At 45.0% G+C, this 18,362-nt stretch overlaps 1 protein-coding gene across 11 annotated transcripts in view; it reads left to right on the forward strand.

Annotated features, from left to right (window-relative positions):
- Positions 1-18,362, forward strand: part of PRR14L (proline rich 14 like) — a 62,872-nt gene that overhangs the window by 9,139 nt on the left and 35,371 nt on the right. For 6 of the 11 annotated variants that reach the window (XR_014782609.1, XM_084799218.1, XM_084799222.1 and 3 more), the window contains 4 exons: positions 820-1,343; positions 9,249-9,321; positions 11,282-11,335; positions 11,897-16,538. Coding sequence is in view for 10 of the 11 variants with exons in the window: in XM_084799218.1 (XP_084655344.1) it covers positions 870-1,343; positions 9,249-9,321; positions 11,282-11,335; positions 11,897-16,538 (5,243 nt within the window). In the remaining variant the exon portion in view is untranslated. Of the gene's footprint in view, positions 1-391; positions 443-819; positions 1,344-9,248; positions 9,322-11,281; positions 11,336-11,896; positions 16,539-18,362 lie in introns of all 11 variants that reach the window. The other 5 variants (XM_084799220.1, XM_084799221.1, XM_084799225.1 and 2 more) reach the window with 3 other exon arrangements.

Raw genomic sequence — 18,362 nt, forward strand, 5'->3', positions numbered from 1 at the left:
TGGGATTAAAGGCGTGCGCCACCACCGCCCGGCTAACAATTTTTTTAAAAGCAAACTTTATTTTACTTTTTTGAGACAGGGTTTCTCTGTGTAGCCTTGGCCGTCCTGGACTCACTGTGTAGACCAGGCTGGCCTAGAACTCAGAGAGATCTGCCTGCCTCTGCCTTCCAGAGTACTGAGATTATAGGAATACTCCCAGATTAAAAAAAAATTTTTTTTTGGAGATAAGGTCTCTCTATGGAGCCCTATTTTGCTGAGAATTCACTATGTTACTAGGCTGTCCTAAAACTCAGAGATCTGTCTGCCTCTGCCTCCTGAATAGTGGGGCTACAGATAAGCACCACCAGGCCTGGCAGTTAAATACTCTGTGTATTTATGTGTATCTATGCAGATGATCCTAAAGATGCTGGAAACGTCAGATCCCCCGGACCTTGAGATACAGGTAGTTTTGAACTGTTTAGCTTGGGTGTGGACTCACATGGGAACCAAATTCATGTCACTTGTAAGGACAGTATTATGTATTTTTCTACCAGTGCATAGACATTTTGTTTTCGGGTAGTGCTGGCATTTGAAGTTGAATCTGTCTTCCATATTTTAACCCATGTGAACTGAAATAGATTACTTTTTACTCTGTCAAGGCTTTAGGTTTTTTGTTTTGTTTTCTCTGTGTGGCTTTGGCTGTCCTGCTTTGCAGACCAGGCTGGCCTTGAACTCAGGAAGATCTGCTTGCCTGTTCGAGTGTTGGGATCAAAGGTGTGCGCCACTACACCTGGCTCTCTCAAGGTTTTAAACTTAATCCTTTCCTTTGATTTGTGTCAGGGTACGCCATTGGTGTCAAAGACCTGACTCTATAATCTCCATCTGCCCTAATGCTGTCATCTGGAGTAGAGACTCAGCCAATTGCACTTGACTCCTCCATGCCTGCTGTGGTACAGGAATTATACTCTGAACTCTCAGTAAGTGTCTCCAAAGAGCTTCATGCTGAGCAGGAGCCAAGTATGATTCCAGATGTGAAACCTGGAGCCTCGAGCTCTCATATGAGGCATGGTAGGGCATCACCACTGGAGCTGCAGAGGACTCATTTGGAAGGTTGCTGTGAAGAAACCTCTGAGACCTTGGAGTATGGGGGCAAGACTGGGTGGTCTGGACCAGTGGACCCTGCAGCAAGAGGTCCTATGGCTTTTGAGATGTTGGATAGAGAAGAGAAACCCAAGAAGAGCATGGAGCCAAAGGTTTTCAGAGATGGACACCAGGCAGAAGCTTTCAGAGACCCCTGTGAGGAAGCAAAGGAAGACCCATGCCAACATTCCACAGCCACTAAAGAAAAGACCTGCCCTGGTCAGGTAAGAAGTGAGATCTTGATGCGCATCAGTTGACTGAGTGATGGCACTTCAGAGCGATGCCTCTCATGATAAATTAAAGATGTGTGGACAGGGAGCCTGTGACTTAGTCTCGAAACATCTTCAAAGATACTAATTTTGGACATTTGTGGTGGTGCATGCTTTTAATGCCAGCACTCCAGGAGGCAGGTAGGCGGATCTCTGAGTTCTAGGCCAGCCTGGTCTGCAAAGTGAGTCAACTGGCCTTTAATAAAAGATAATCTTCCTGCCTTGGCTTCCTGTGTATTGGGACTACAAGGGTGCATGCACTACCATGGCTGGCTTTGTAACCTCACGGGGAGTTTAACTTTATGTAATTCTTATTCTAGATCTCCTAATATGTGTTCTGGCCTCCTTGGGCACCAGACATGGTTGTGATGTACATGCATGCAGTTATACATACATACATACAAACATTTATCTATTTATTTATTTATAGATGTCTTACTATCTATCCTTGGCTGGCCTAAAACATACTATGTAAACCAGGCTGGCTTTTTACTCAGATACACCTGCTTCTGCCTCTCAAGTACTAGGATTAAAGACGTGTGCCGACAGCCAGGCATTGGTGGCACACGCCTTTAATCCCAGCACTTGGGAGGCAGAGGCAGGTGGATTGTTGTGAGTTCAAGGCCAGCCTGGTCTACAAAGCGAGTCCAGGACAGCCAGGGCTACACAGAGAAACCCTGTCTTGAAAAACTTAAAAAAAAAAAAAGATGTATACCAACATTAAAAAGTCTGCTGGGCGGTGGTGGCACACACTTTTAATCCCAGCACTTAGGAGACAGAGGCAGGTGGGTCACTGAGAGTTTAAGGCTAGCCTGGTCTACAAAGCGAGTCCAGGACAGCCAAGGCTACAGAGAAATCCTGTCTGGAAAAACAAAACAAAACACACATACACACACACACACAAACAATTAAAGAGTTCAACATTTTAATGATCATATTAATTGAAGGATGGAAGGAAAATATTTAAATGAAGTTGTAGATACTTGCAAAATAACTCCATTGGGGGAAGTTGAGTCCTTGGTCATTCAGTGCATTGGAATGTTCCATGTTATTGATTTAAATATTCCCTTATCTTAGTTTACTACGCAATGAAGAGACACTGTGACCCAGGCAGCTTTAAAAGAAAGCATTTTATTGGGGTGTTGGTTACAGTTTGATAGAGCGAGTCCATGGGCATCACGGTGGGCAGCATGGCAACAGGCAAGCAGGCAGGCCAGTGCCGGAGCAGTAGCTGAGAACTTAACATCTGATCCACAAGCAAGAGGCAGAGATAACTGGGACTTGCGTGGGCTTTGGAAACCTCAAAGCCTACCTCATAGTGCCAGCCCTCCAACAGGGCCACCCCTCCTGAGCCTTTCCAGATATTCCCCCAGCTAAGGACTGGCCAGCATCCCCCGGAGCCACTCTCATTCAGAACACTACACCCTTCAGCTCCCTCCTTATCAGCTTCTGTTCTATTTTATCATTGTCCTCTGCAGCTCCCCGCTGCTTGGTGTGTCTGTTTGTTGAGACAGGTTCTTTCTTATAGCCCGGGCTGGTCCTTTAATGCCTCAATATAGCCAAGGTCAACTTCGTACTTCATTCTAAACTTCAAAACCGAAAGAAAGAAAGAAAGAAAGAAAGAAAGAAAGAAAGAAAGAAAGAAAAGAAAAGAAAAGGAGAGAAAGAAAGGGTCTCTCTGTGTAGACTTGGCTGTCCTGGTCTCACCTTGTAGACCAGGCTGGCCTCAAACTCTAGCAATCCACCTGCCTCTGCCTCCCGAGTGCTGTGATTCAAGCCCAAATTACCTGAGAGATGGACTGTTTGGTTTTTGTTGTTGTTGGTGTGTTGTTTTGTATTTTGAGACAGAGTTTCTCTAGTGGCTGTCCTAGATTCATCTTGTAGACCAGGCTGGAATTGAACTCACAAAGACCTACCTGCCTCTGCCTCCTGAGTACTGGGATTAAAGCTATGCACCACCACACCTGGCTCTTTCGGGTTTTTGTTGTTGTTTGATTGGTTGGTTTGTTTTGTTTTATTTTTAAGGCTGAATGAAAAAAAGAAGTAAAAAGAAAAACCCTGACTGCTTCTAGGAATGGTGGAGGAGAAAGGTCACTGTAGATAAAAGGGAAGAACACAGTCTGAGGCAGACACATCTGCCGGAGGCCAGAGTGGACTTGACCAGACTGAGCTGGGTTATGTGGAGAGAGGGGGAGGGGAAGAGAGAGGGGAGAGATGAGCCAAGCGCAGCAGCCCGGAGGCCAAAGGTACAAAACAGGTTGGTAACCAAAATGTGTGAATTTTACTAGGGAAGAACCTCTGGGAAAGAGTGTGCCAGTCACACCCTGTAACAAATAAGGACAGAGTGACCGGGGACCTGGAGGCCAGGTCCACTTGGATGTGTTAAATAGGTACCTCAGCCCTGTGTGCTGGTTTGAAATGTAATAAAAGTAGGGTTTCTCTGTGTAGCCCTGGCTGTCCTGGATTCTTTTGTAGACCAGGCTGGCCTAGAACTCAGAGATCGCCTGTCTCTGCCTCCTGAGTGCTGGGACTAAAGATGTGCACCACCACACAGATATTTCTTTTCTTTTAACCTTAAGGAAAGAAAAAAGTACCTGAGAAAAGTACAGAGGAAGGGACAGTTAAGGGGCCAAACTGAATTGTGAAAAGATGTTTTCAGTTCTGAACTCTGTTGAAAATGTTGAAAAGTTGAAAATGATGCAACACGTGAAATTTCCTAGGTAGGATGTACTACAGACTGGCCTTATTTCTGAACTCCAGCAAGGACAGATGCAGCCTGTGGTGTCCTCTTCATACAGATGAAGAAGCACTGAACATATTCCTTTGGCCACTTCCAGGCTTGTTTGTGAATGTTGCCGAGGTGAAATTGTAGAATGTTGTTGGTTTGGTTTTTGGTTTTTGGTTTGTTTGTGGGGTTTTTTTTTTTTGTTTTTCGAGACAGGGTTTCTCTGTGTAACCTTGGCTTTGTAGACTAGGCTGGCCTGGGACTCACAGTGATCTGCCTGCCTCTGCCTCCTGAGTGCTGGGATTAAAGGTGTGCGCCACCACTGCCCAGCATTTTTTGTGTGTTTGTTTGTTTTCTTTTCCATAATGGTAGATGTAGCTGGCTTAGATAGGTTGTAAAAAGCTTTGGTTCCAGGACATACTGTATTTGAAGGAAAGGAGCAGTATAGTGAGGTAATAGCTGTTGATTGTCTGAACCATGCTGTGTTTTAGAGAAATTTGTTTTTTCATGGTATGCTCATAAGAGATCCAATTTTTATGATTTATGTCAATTTATTTAAAGATTGTTAAACTTAGTACCATTCAAATTACTACATACTAACCTTGACAATCTCTGGCCCTAACAGAGATCTACAGTAGTGTACAGGAGGTTGCTGTTTTGTTTTTGTTTTTAATATATTTATTTTTATTTCATGTACATTGGTGCCTTGACTGAATGTATGTCTGTGAGAGGTGTCAGATCCTCTGGAACACGAGTTACAGACAGTTGTGAGCTGCCATGTGTGTGCTGGGAATTGAACCACTGAGTCATCTCAAGCGCAGGAGGTTGCTGTTGACCTACAAGGATTTCGTGAGCTGGAGAGATGGCTCAATGGTTAAGTACACTTGCTGCTCTTCCAGAGGACCTGGGTTCAGCTCCTAGCTGCTCACAACCACCTGTAAAAATCCTTTTATTAAAACTTTAAATTTTATGTGTATGCATGTTCATATGCAACATGTGTGCAGGTGCCTGCAGAGACCACTGTGTGCCTCAGATCCCTGGCCTGGAGTTACCAACAGTAGTAAGCCGCTGTGTGGGTCCTGAGAAATGAACTTGGGTCCTCTGGAAGACCGGCAAGTGTTTCTAACCACAAAGCCATCTCTCCTGCTCCTAATAAAAGGACTTCCTGTTGGAAATGAAATTTCAGTGAGTTGAAAGTGAGAAGTCTTAGCAGCTGAAGAGATGGCTCCATCAGTGTTTCCTTGCAAGCATGAGGACTCGTTTGATCCCCAGCACCCATACAAAAAGCCAAGAGTGGGGGCACACCCGCAACCTAGAGACTCTGTGGGGCTGTCACCCGCCAGCCTGGCCTATCCTTATCACCAAGAGTCCCTTTCTCAAAAAAGCAAGGTGAGAGCTGGGTGAGATGACTCTGAGGTAAAGCCAGAAGACCTGAGTTTGATAGCAAGGACTCACATAAAGATAGAACCAACTCCACAAAGTTGTTCTCTGACCTCCAAGTGTGCACAGAGGCACATGCCCTCCCCGCCATCTCACACACAGTAATAGTAATAAATGCCAAGAAACTCCACCCAAGGTCAATATCTGGCCTCCGCCTATGCTCACAGCTACCTCTGCATCCATACACCCCAGGCGTGTACACACAATGGGAACGTGTTTTAAAGGATAGGCTGTTGTGAGTCTGCAGGGCACTGCTGTCCCCTAGTTTGCTGTGGTTCTGGTTCATGCAACAGAGCTGTATCTAAAGCAGATGTAAGAGTGCTGGGGTGCAAGAGTTTTCTGTGACTTCACAATCAGTGCCTCACTTAAAGCTGCAGTTTTCCTGAATTGAGATCCAGAAGAAAATTACTTTAAAAGTTTTGTCAGAGTGATTTAAAGCTGCTGCTTCATTTGCTCCTCTCTACATGTAAAGGTATAAGGAACTGAAGATCCATCCAGAGATAAAAAACTTCTCTTGCATTAGAGTGCTGGCAGGTGAAGCGGGGCTTTGTGCCGCTGGTCAGGCCCCCTGGCAGCTAAGCTACATCTCCAGCCTTGTGTTATCCTTTTCAGACAGTTTCAACTCAGAAGCCCAGAGGAGGCTCTTAACAGCTGTGGGTCTCCTCTCAGCCTCTATAGTGCTGGCTTTACACATGTGGGCCACCAGAGCCGCTTCAGGAGTATTTTTGCGTAACCTATTTTGTTTTGTTTTCTGAGGGGCTGGAGTTGGTTCAGAGGTCAGAGCATTTGCTCTTGCTGATCTGGGTTTGATTCACAGCACCCATGTGTTCACTCACAACCGACTGTAACTGCAATTCCAGGGAACCTGACACCCTTTTCTGACCTCTGTAGGTACCAGGCACACATGCATTGTACATTCATACACAATAAATAAATTAAACGTGAACAAGAACTGGGGCCTGAAGAGATGGCTCAGTGGCTAAGAGCACTGGCTGTTCTTCCAGAGGACCCTAGTTCAAGTCTCAGCACCCACATGGCAGCTCATAACTGCTTATAACTGCAGACTTGATGCAAACAGGCAGGAAAGCATCCATTTAGATAAAATTATATATATATATATATTTCAATTTTAATTTGTTTCTCTTTTTTTTTTTTTGAGACAGGGTTTCTCTGTGTAGCCTTGGCCATCCTGGACTCACTTTGTAGATCAGGCTGGCCTCGAACTCACAGCGATCCGCCCGCCTCTGCCTCCCGAGTGCTGGGATTAAAGGCGTGCGCCACCACGTCTGGCTTATTTGTTTCTTGAGACAGGGTTTCTGTGTAGCCTTGGCTGTCCTGCACTTGCTTTGTAGACCAGGCTGGCCTCGAACTCGAATAGACCTGCCTGCCTCTGCCTCCTGAGTGCTGGGATTATAGGCGTGCACCACCGTGCTTGGCTAAAAGAGTTTTGTTTTGTTTTTAAAGATTTAATTTGTGTATTTTATGTATGTGAGTGTTCTGTCTTTATGCACACCAGAAGAAGCAATCAGATCCCAGTGTAGATGGTTGTGAGCCATCATGTGGTTGCGGGGAATTGAACTCAGGACCTCTGAAAGAGAGTCAAGTGCTCTTACCTTCTGAGCCATCTCTCCAGCCTGAGTTTTTTTTTTGTTTGTTTGTTTGTTTGTTTAACTATTTTTATTTTATGTTCACTGGTGGTTTTCTTGCATGTATGTCTGTGTGAAAGTGTCAGAAGCCCTGGTAGAACAAAAGTTTGAAATGGAGACACTCCCCGTCCCCCCCTTTTTTCTTTTCCTTTTTTTGAGACAAGGTTTGATTCTAGCTTTGCTGGCCTGGAACTTCCTATGTAGACTAGGCTGGACTTGAGCTTACAGAGGTTTACCTGCCTCTGCAATGCTGCCACAAAAAGTCACAAACAGCAGTAACCCTCCAATTTTCTCATTGATTTGCAAGTGTCTAAGAATTCTGTAGCAGTTTCAGTTTCTGAGATCCAGTTAGCTCCTCCTTTTCCTGTCCTTGTTCCTTACATAACAGCCAGAGTAATGACTTCCTGTCTTCCTGTGAAGGGAACCAGAAGCTGCTGCAGGCAGCTGTATGAGCTGCATCCCTGAGCAAGGGAGCATAGAGAGACTGTGAACAGGCCTCACCACGGCCGCCTGCGGTTTCTGCCCTGCACCAGCTTAAACAGCACTGCACTAAGTGCCTCTACCTCCAGTTTACTGATTTCCTTTTCTTTCTTCCTTCTTTCTTTCTTTCTTTCTTTCTTTCTTTCTTTCTTTCTTTCTTTCTTTCTTTCTTTTCCCAAGACAGGGTTTCTCTTGTAGTCCTGGCCTCAAACTCATAGAGACTCTGCCTCCTCAGTGCTGGGATTAAAGGCGTGCACTACCATGTCTGGCCCCAGTTAATTTCTTGATTTCAGAAGGTACATGTAGGAGCAAGCATGCTGATGCACACCTGCAGTCCCACCATGTAAAAGTAACTTTTGTTCATCTGATTTATTGTCGTCTACAAGTTTATTGCCTCTGTCTGCTAACCTAGGTCTCGTCGTAGAAGCTTCTAGCCTTCATACAATCTAATCTAGACCTAGGATGTTTTCATCCTCTGAGATTTACTGCTTAATAAGCTCACCCTTTCCAGCTCTTTCTGAGCTCTGGGCTGGTTGGTTCAACTCAGCTGTTCTGGCTCAAACTCCTTGCCCAGCTGATTTACTTAATCTGGCTTTTCTCTCTACTTCTGACTGAGTTGCTCATTTTAGCAACTAACTAACTTTGTCAATCTGTTCTAATCTGACCTCTTCTCACTCTCTGGCTCATATGCTCTTCAGTCCTCACTCTTCTTGTGAGAGTTGGGTATATCCTATCAGAGTATCATTTTCTATCAAATCTTTCTCTCGCTGGTCACTTTGTCTACCACTCAATTAGACATCACTTTTTTTTTCTCCCTGCCCCCTCCCCCAAACAGGGTGTCTCTGTGTAGCCTTGGCTGTCCTGGACTTGCTTTGTAGACCAGGCTGGCCTCGAACTTGAAGAGACCTGCCTGCCTCTGCCTCTCGAGTGCTGGGATTACAGTATGCACTACCACTCCTGGCTAGACATCACCTTCAAACATGGGTGCTTTCTTCTACAAAGTAACTTTACTTTCATTGTTTGCGACTAAAAGTGTGTTCCACAACGCCTGGACCTAACCTTTTCTTTACCTGAAACTTGCTCCATACCAGGCTGATCTTGAACTCAGAGATCTGCTTGCTTCTGTCTCCTGGATTAAATGTGTGTGCCACCACCGCCCATCACGTCTGCATTCCAGCCAGATCACGGAGACCTAGAAGGTCTTTGGTTGAGATTACTTGTCAGAGCAGCCTTGTTCTAAATTAAAATTCCTCTACACCACCATTCATGAAGCCGAGGCAGGAGGACTGTAGCTGTTTGAGTCCCACTTGGGTTACATGGTGACCCATACCTAAGAAAAATAGAAGGAAAGAAAGCATATTAATAGGGCTCTGCATCTGCTTCAAGTTAACATTTTAGAGAAATAATGCTTTTTATTTATTAACCTAAAATCGAGCTTCCCTTCAGTTCTCAATTCCTGTGACTGTTGGCAGAAATCCTGGAGTTACACTGGGCTCTGAAGTAATAACTGGTGTTTGTGAGCTCAGGCACCTCTGCATCTTCCTCTGACTGTTGGGTTTTCTCCTCCAGGATGTCCTGATGCAGTCCAGAAAAGAGCCTGTGTGCACAGACCTCCTCCCTGGAGATCTGCTCAAGAACAAAGGTATGAGGCTTCTTTTTGTCGCTTTGTTTTGTTTTTTTAATATTTATTTATTATTTATGCAGCATTCTGCCCCAATGTATGCCTGTACACCAGAAGAGGGTACCAGATCTCATTATAGAATTGAACTCAGGACCTTTAGAAGAACAGACAGTGCTCTTAACCTATGAGCCATCCCTCCAGCCCTCCCCACCCCCCCCCTTTTTTTTTTAAGACAAGGCCCAGCTAGGTAGTCTCGAATGGCCTGGAGCTCATAGATATCCACTTGCCTATGCTTCCTGAGTGGTTGGATTAAGAAAAAACATGTGCCATCATACCTGGGAAGTTTTTGTTTCGTTGTGTTTGAGTCACTTATTACTTATTTGTATGTGTGAGCTTGCTTAAGTGTATGTATACCACATGTGCAGGAGCCAGTGGAGGCCAGGAGAGGGCATCAGAGCCACTAGAAAACACTGAGGTGACTTTTTTCGGATGGTGGGCAGAATACACACTCCTAGTGAGAATAGTGTATTCTTTTTCAGTTACCCTTTTTACCAAGTTGGGTTTTGTTTTGCTACAGCCGAGATGGGGAAGGGTGAATGGAGCAAGAAGCAGAAGGGAACGCTAAGGATAGAGACTGGGCGTCTGGGTGGTTATTGTGGAGCCAGGAGGTGAGGGCACAGGGGGCGAGCAGTAAGGCTGGCAGTGAGCTTTGTGTTCTGCCTGAGTCGTGGTGGTGCAGAGCTTGTGTTCTTCCACTTTGATCTTCTGGTTTTGAGTTTAGATCATGACCTAATATTTGGCAAGTGCAGTATGTGGGTGATCTCTGTGTCTAAAGCTAGCCCAAAATATGTGGGCCTGTAACTTCTCAGTCTTCATAGTACTGAAGTTGAGATCAGTCAGTCAGTAGGCCCAGCTTCTTTTTCTTGTGGTTTTTCCAAGCAGGGTTTCTCTGTGTAGCCTTGGCTGTCTTGGAACTTACTCTGTAGATCAGTCTGGCCTGGAACTCAAGAGATCCACCTGCCTCTGCCTCCCCAGTGCTGGGATTAAAGGCCTGCACCACTGCTCCAGGCCTTTAATATTCCCCTCTCCCTGTCTGGTTTTGTAGGTCTCTCTGTGTAGTCTTGGCTGTCCTGGCCGCCCTTGTAGGCCTCTGTCTACCTGAGTGCTGGGGTCAACAGTCTTCCTTCCTGTCCCAACCCCGCCATGGTGCTCTGTTTTGGTTTTTCGGTTTTGCAATGCCTCTGTGTAGCCTGGCCTATCCTGGAACTCACTTTGGGGGGGGCGGTTTCGAGACAGGGTTTCTCTATGTAGCCTTGGCTGTCCTGGACACACATTGTAGACCAGGCTGGCTTTGAACTCAGAGGGATCCAACTGCCTCTGCCTCCCAAGTGCTGGGATTAAAGACATAAGCTACTGCCTCCCGGCTCTGGAACTCACTTTGTAGACCAGACCAGCTTCAAAATCAGAGATCTGCACCACCACCACCCCCATCTTCTTCTTCTTCTTTTATTTATTTATTTATTTACTTATTTGAGACAGGATTTCTCTGTGTAGCTTTGCTGTTCTGGAACTCGCTCTGTAGACCAGGCTAGCCTTGAATTCACAGAGAACCTCCTGCCTCTGCTTCCTAAGTGCTGGGATCATACTAAGCTTTTTTTTTTTTTTTTAAAGATATTTTATTATTTATGTGTGTGAGTATGCTGTCTTCATGCACACCAGAAGAGGGCATGGGATCATATTACAGATGGTTGTGAGCCACCATGTGGTTGCTGGGATTGAACTCGGGACCTCTGGAAGAGCAGCCATCTCTTGACTGAGCCCCTCTCCAGCTCAATACTAAGCTTTTTGATTGTCTTTTCAAGTTGAGTCTTTATGTTGTTGCCATTGAATGCATGATGAAATTGATTTAGGTAGAGCAGCTTTTTTATTTTTATTTTTTAAAATTACATACTGATTTGAGTTTCTTTCTCTTCTATAAAAGAAAATGTATACAATACAACTGGAATTCTCCCAGAATCCACTGAAGACATACAAGGTATGAAAGCCAGGGACTAAGGTGGATAATAATGACAGAAAGGTGGCACTGTTAATCATCACCTGCCAGCTGGGCCAGTGTACACCCAGGAGCAAACAAAATCATGACCACAGTGAACTTTTATAAACCAGAGTGTTAATTATCCTAGAACCTTTAACCTTTGTGGACCCTGAATTAACAAAAACAACAACTCTTTTTTTTTTTTTTTAATCAAGATAGGGTTTCTTTGTGTAGCCTTGGCTGTCCTGGACTCGATTTGTAGGCTGGCCTTGAACTCACAGAGATCCACCTGCCTCTGAGTGTTGGGATTAGAGGCATGTGCCACCATGCCTGGCTACAAAAGCAGATTTTTCCCCCCTGAGACAGGGTTTCTCTGTGTAGCCCTGGCTGTCCTGGACTCACTTTGTAGACCAGGCTGGCCTCGAACTCAGAGATCCACCAACCTCTGCCTCCCGAGTGCTGAGATTAAAGGCGTGCGCCACCACACCTGGCCACAAAAGCAGCTCCTAAAGAAAAACTGTCCAGAATTACTAACATTTCCTTTTGGGTTGTCATTACCAGGGAACTGTGCCATTTCCAAAATGAGCAAAGAGAAGGAAGAGCTGTGTGACTTAAACCTTGTCTGTGAAGAAGATGACAGTCACCAGCAGGGGCTCAGCCAACGTAAGGACAGATACAGTTCTGCACATGATAGTCCCACTGTTACAAGAAGCGTAGATTCTATAAAACCCTTAGAAGAAAATTCTAAAATTTTATGTCTCACATCGTATTTATCTGACCCAAAATCCTTAGAAAAATGTGGTTTTGAAAGCAATGGTTTGATAAAGGAATCTGCTGAAAAAACACACAATGTTGATCAAAGCAAGGACTTCACTTATAGAAAAGAAAGTAAAGAAGAGCATTGGAGGCCCAAGAGTGAAAGAGGGGGTCTCTTTCTTTTCAGTGCCAGGCAAGAAGAACTGGATACCAGTGGGGATGGTTCTGGCAAAAAACAGACTGTGGAGTCCAGTAACCACAGCAACTGTCGCACTCAATCTAGTTGTTTCTCTACAGAAAACTGGAATTTCATGCCTGATTCCTTTACTGAAGCCACAGAAGTCATGCTTAAAAAAAATGATCTGAAAATTACTTCAAACTCTGAGGACCATAGAAAAACTGTCCCTGATGTGCACCATCCTGGGAGACGTTCTGAGGAAAGCAGCTTTTCCTTGTTGGTGCATATTGAAGAGTCAGGACAAACAACAGTAAAGTCCAGTGCAGTTAAGGAGGAGACTGACAGTGCAGACTCTAAGTCTGTAGTCAGCATCCAGAGAAATCTGGGTGATTCTACACCAAATAAATTATCATGCACTGATTTTCTGTCTGAAAGAAAACTCCTTCAGAGTTTGATAGCAGAAGATCCAGTAAGTTTTGAACATAATGAAATATCAAAACCCAAGAAAGGTACTGCAGAATTACCATCATCTCCAGAAAAACCTGCACAGGCCTTACCTGACTGCGTTTCACATTTAGATGAGCCGGTCACTGCCTATGAGATGAGTGGACTTTCTTGTAACAGTGAACTGGTTGCACACAAAATAGAACATGAATGTGTTTCACATCAACAAGTGTCCCTTAATTCTCAAGACCATGTGACAACTGACTCTCTACTAAATAGAAACAGAAAGATGCCTTCAGCAACATGCAAGGATGCTCAAGAGAGCTGTCATTCTCTGGAGAATGGAGCAAATGTTACCACTGAAACTCAAACCATTCCTGCTGAGACAAAAATGGAAGCCATGTCTCCACAAGGTGACAGAGCCTGTGGTGCCTCTTCGTACATACAAACCTTAAATATCAAAACAAGCCCAGAAGGGCAAAAAAAAATAGCTGGTGTACATTCCACGTTACTCTCAAGTGTGAAAGAAGCAGCTGGCCTTTCCTTTGTGACAGAATGTCAAAATGTTCAGTCTCAGGAGCTCTCCAACTGTCATTGCGTAACAAGAAATGCATCCAAAAGGAAGATGCATTCTGCTTGTACTGCCTTTAAACCTAAAAAAGGTATCGTGAAAGTCAGCAGCTGTAAGAGAAGATGTGCAAGTGCATCTCAGTATAGCAATCACTGCTTCCAAAACCCAGAAGAGTTTGTGGAAAGTAGCACCGTCTTAGAGAGTGAACCTGCTGCGAGAGAGACTGAAAGCATCATTCTAGGAGGCAAGGTCAGAAATGAAACGACAGCAGGTGTGTCAGATACTGGTGCTCTGAACACAAGTACTCATGTGGAAGTCAGTGAGGAAGGACTGGGGGGGAAGAAACAAGATAAACACAGAGACACTGAGATGTGTGAACACAGCACCTCTAATTGTGACCCACAAGAACTAAGCCAATCTACAAACATTCCAAGTCCTGAAACATTAGTGAACCAGTCCCTGACTGTAATTTCATCTCATTTAAAAACCATGTACCAAGCAGCTGAAAGTCTTGACCAGAAAGCAGATGAAGTCTCTGACTGCCAGAGTAACCAAGATAGTCAAGATACATGCAGGAATGAAGGGAAGCCAGCTAGGAAAGGACTAAGTGCGGACTACCGAGAGACTACTGAGGTAAGCTACAAGGAAAAGGATCTGATAGTCAGTTTAGGCAGTAAAGTCCCTCTGTCTTGTGATAGTTTAAAGGAAAAAGATCTCAAAAGAACCTTTGAGAATATCCCAGGTTCTGAAGAGTTCACGCACAATATGCTACATGTGGTGTGTCCAGACTGCACAGATGCGCCTACAGAGAGGATGCTGGGTGTGGAAGCATCTTGTCTATCTGGCCATTGTACAAGGCAAGGTAGACTGGCATCCTGTGAGACCTTAAGAAGCACCTCACCTCTTCAAGGAGAACTGAATGTGGCATTTATAGATACTCCTGGCCAGGACTCAGAACTTCCAAATGCTGCTGCTTCTATAGTAGACTCTTCTGAAATACAAAAGTCACGTGAAGAAAAAGTATGCACATCTCTGAAAGACTGTGAAGTGGAAGAATGTCCAGACTCTGCCGTTGATCATGAAGTAGAATCTGTTGCAGATCATGAACTAAACACAGGAGCACTGGATAGAGGAGGTATATCTTTAAATTATACTCATCGTGAGCGTCAAGGTGAAGGAGGGTCTGTGACAGAAGAACCGAGACTAGAAGCAAATTCTGAGATTGGCAAGAAGAAAACCTTTGGATTATCTTCAAACGACTCAGTGTCTTCTAGGTGCCGAGACTCAATGGAGACGGTGCATCCCTGTCTGTCTTCTCAAGAACATTCACCAGTGGATGTTCATGGTGAGCCACATAACTTGAAACATCTCTTTAAACCCAAAGATGGTGGAAGGCTTTGTGCAACTGTCAAGACTTGCCCAGTCCTGTCTGACATGAAGGAAGGAGTACCCATGGATTTAAGTAATCCTAGGGAAGGAGATGACACATACATCAGTGTGGACAAAAATGTTTGCAAAGCTTGTCACTCTTATGAGAGTTCCATGGACAAGTATCTGCCTATGACAACGGAAACAGCGATTAAGATGCATAGAGAAGAAACTGAAGAACACCAGAAGGGACCACTGAGTCACTTACCTGTTGGGGAAGAATCTGCAGAGACCATTACCAGAGAAGGACATGATTGTAAATTTCCTAAGAGTGCTCAGACCCACTTGAAATGCCAGAGAGTGCAAGCTGTTGCTGAGAACCCACAAAGCCAGAGAAGTGTGGACTGTGCCTTGCCAAAGGAAGAACATACATACCGAAAGGGCACACGTGCGCTGTTGAAGCACCCTGTAGCTGACCGAGATGAGTCCATCATGATGGAAGTCACCAAGGACAGACTTGTTAAACAGCATCAGAGGTTGGAAGACCCAAAAGAAAAGAGCATGCATCATCCGTTAAAGAAAGACACTGAGTTATACACAGTACCTTCTTTTCCTGGTGCCTCCTGGAAAGAACATGACCTCAGCTCTGCTGGAGGTGATCAAATACACGGTGCCTTTGTGACTCTGTCATGTCAGCAAAGATTGCTTCCTGTAAAGAAGCAACCTCATCGAACATGTAAAAGAATTTCCTGTCCAGAGCCAGTCACTGTGCGGAGAAAAATGAGTAAAGTGAGAAATTCTGATTGTGGAAAGAGTTTCTCTAACCCGGTCCCCACAAAAGCACACAGACTTCTCAGCCCATGTGCTGTGCCTGCCATGCCACTGGAACCTGAAGCAGTAGCTAGCAAGAGCTTGCGTAGTCACATACCAAAGCTGAAGGCTACTCTGTGCCATTCCTTGAGGAGCCTGAGTTGTAGGAAGCCTACCAAAGAATCAGCCTTAATAAACAAGCTGTCTGTCCTTGCCTCCAAACTGACTCTGGCGACAAAGCCCCAGAAACCCAGATACTGGCGCTGTTCCTCTTCCGTGGTTGCATTGGCTAAAAACTGCAAGCGCCTCAGATATAAAAAGCTCCTAGATGGACTTTCACATAATGCAATGCGGCTAGACCCATATTTGGCAGCTACTGGATGGAATAGGCGGTCTAGCAGTAAGCCCTTGGCACTTTATTCTCTTGAAGCTGTCAAAATGAGCTTCATAGATTTGAGCAACAAGATGCCATCCCTGCTCTTTGGTACTGAATTCCCATTTTCCTTTCATGTGAAATCAGCATCTAGTTGCATGGTTGAGTCCTGCAGGACTTTTCCTGAGCACTGTGCTCCATCGAGGCTTGCCTTAGCAGAGGCCTCCCAGTGCTCAACTCCACCTCCCAAGTGGACCTTCTCCTTTTTCTTATCCCATGGTTGCCCTGGGATGGCCACATTCAGGGAAGACCCTGGCCTCTGTAGTCAGACACACCCTCAGGCTCCGCTCCAGGACAATGGAGGTACTGCCATAGTTCAGACCAGAGCAGACTGCTCAGTCCTTGGCCTTCACACACTTCTAGCACTTTGTTCACCAGGATGTTACCGAATCTGGACAAAAAGACGGAACTTCTCCAATCATATGCCTATCATGCAGAGGCTCTTCTTGACCCAGTTTACACAGGGCTTAAAAGGGTTAAGGTCTCCAGCCTCTGTAGCAGACAACATCTTCTGTTCTCTGCCCTACTCGGTGGGCCGGATGTTGTCCCTTTGGAGCCAGCGTGGACCGTCATGTACCTTCAAATTGCCAGCTCTCCATTCCACTCACAGCAAGCAGCAGGGGAGCCCGAGCGCCCTGAGCAGGTAAGGCCTTCCCTCCCGTTCTTTCTCTGTGTTCCTTCTTTGTCTCTTGCTGGTAGGGAAAGGAGAGGGGCAGTGCTGGAAATGGAGGAGGGGCTGCTGGAGGCCTGGCCTCCTCTGTCTACATTGTTTACTTGTAAGCTTCCGCAGAGAGAAAGCAGCAGTTAATTTTTTCTCTCTCTCTCATTTTTCAAGGCAGGATTTCTTTGTGTAACTTTGGCTGTCTTGGAACTCGCTCTGTAGACCAGGCTGGCCTCAAACTCATAGAGATCCGAATGCCTTGCCTCCTAAGTGTTGGAGTTAAAGTTGCTCACCACAGTGCCCAGTGTATGCCACAGTCTTTCATTGTTGGTTGTTTTTTATTTGTGACACTGTAGCTCAGGTTGGCCTGTAACTCAAAAACATCTTGCTTCAGCCTTGAGTGCAGGGATTACAAGTGTGAGCCATGTCCCAGCTGTCTGTACATTTCTTTTTATAATATACACTTCAGAAATTCACCTTTGCATACTCTGGTTTTGGGACTTTGTAGTAAACCAGACAGAAAAAAAAAATTCTTTTTAGGGGGAGGGTGTTCTCTGTGTAGCTCTGCCTATCCTGGGACTCCGTAGAAACCCCTGCCTCTGCTTCTCCTGTGCTGGGATTAAAGGCATGCACCATGCGCCACCTCTGCCGGGCTGGACAGACGTTCTTACGGTTTCACTGTTGGGAATGGGGGAGAATAATTTGATCAGTATCTTAATGTCTTTTAAATGAAAATAGAAAAGAGCTGTGGAGTAATGCCTAGAGGTGGAGTGTTTGCAATCCCCAGCTCAGAGAGAAGAGGAGGGACGAACTAAGATTTAAAATGTCCCTTTTCATTAGCGTTTTTAGGTGAGAATACAGCCTGTGTAGAGTGCTTTCTTAGCATGAGTTAAGATGCTGGAGTCGATCCCTACACTAAACAGTCCTCAAAGTATTGTTAGATAAGTCTTTCTACTGAAATTCTTCAGATGAACAGAAGCTGTCTTCTTTTTTTCTCTTTAATGGTGAAAAAAGTGTATATTTAGAATTACCCACCTGGACTCAGTTTAGATGACCCCAGTCTTGGTGGCAACATCCAGAGCATCATAATCAGGAGGCAGCCGAACACAGCCCTTCTTTCTATCAGGCCCGAGTGGAGAAGGAAGTCTCAGAGATGGAAGCTCTCACAGCTCCAATCTCCACACCCTTCCCACGTCCTCTGATGCACCAGTGGTTCCTTTGCGGCCGTCATTGTTTCTATTCCATCATTTGCATATTTTTGTTGTTGTTCTTTTGTTTTTCCAGACAGGCTTTCTCTGTGTAGTTCTGGCTGTCTGGAACTCACTCTGTAAGCCAGGCTGACCTCAAACTTAAAAGATCAGGCCGACCTCAAATTTAAAGATCCGCCTGCCTCTGCCTCATCCTGAGTGCTGGGACTAAGTTGTGCACCACCACCACCCAGCTTAACTCAGTCATTTTTAATTAGCTCTTACTATTGCTACAATTGAAATTTTAACAATGATATTTCAAATCAAAACAAACCCATCCAAAACCTAATATTTCAAAGCCAAGCTGCAGAGGCAAGATTACTTTGGGCTAAGGAGTGAAGTGTTGTCTCAAAAACACATAAAAGGGCTGCAAAGATGGCTCAGCAGGTAAGAGGACCCCAGTTTGGTTCCTCTTAACTCCAGTCCTATAAATCCAGTTTCCAAGGATCTGCATGTACATACATACTAGCAAACACCCATATACATAAAATTTTTTTGTATTGTTTTGATTTTTGAGACAGGGTTTCTTTGTGTAGCCATGGTTGTCCTGGACTCGCTT

This window comes from Acomys minous (assembly GCF_964271855.1).
Source record: "Acomys minous genome assembly, chromosome: 10".
NCBI lineage: Eukaryota > Metazoa > Chordata > Mammalia > Rodentia > Muridae > Acomys > Acomys minous.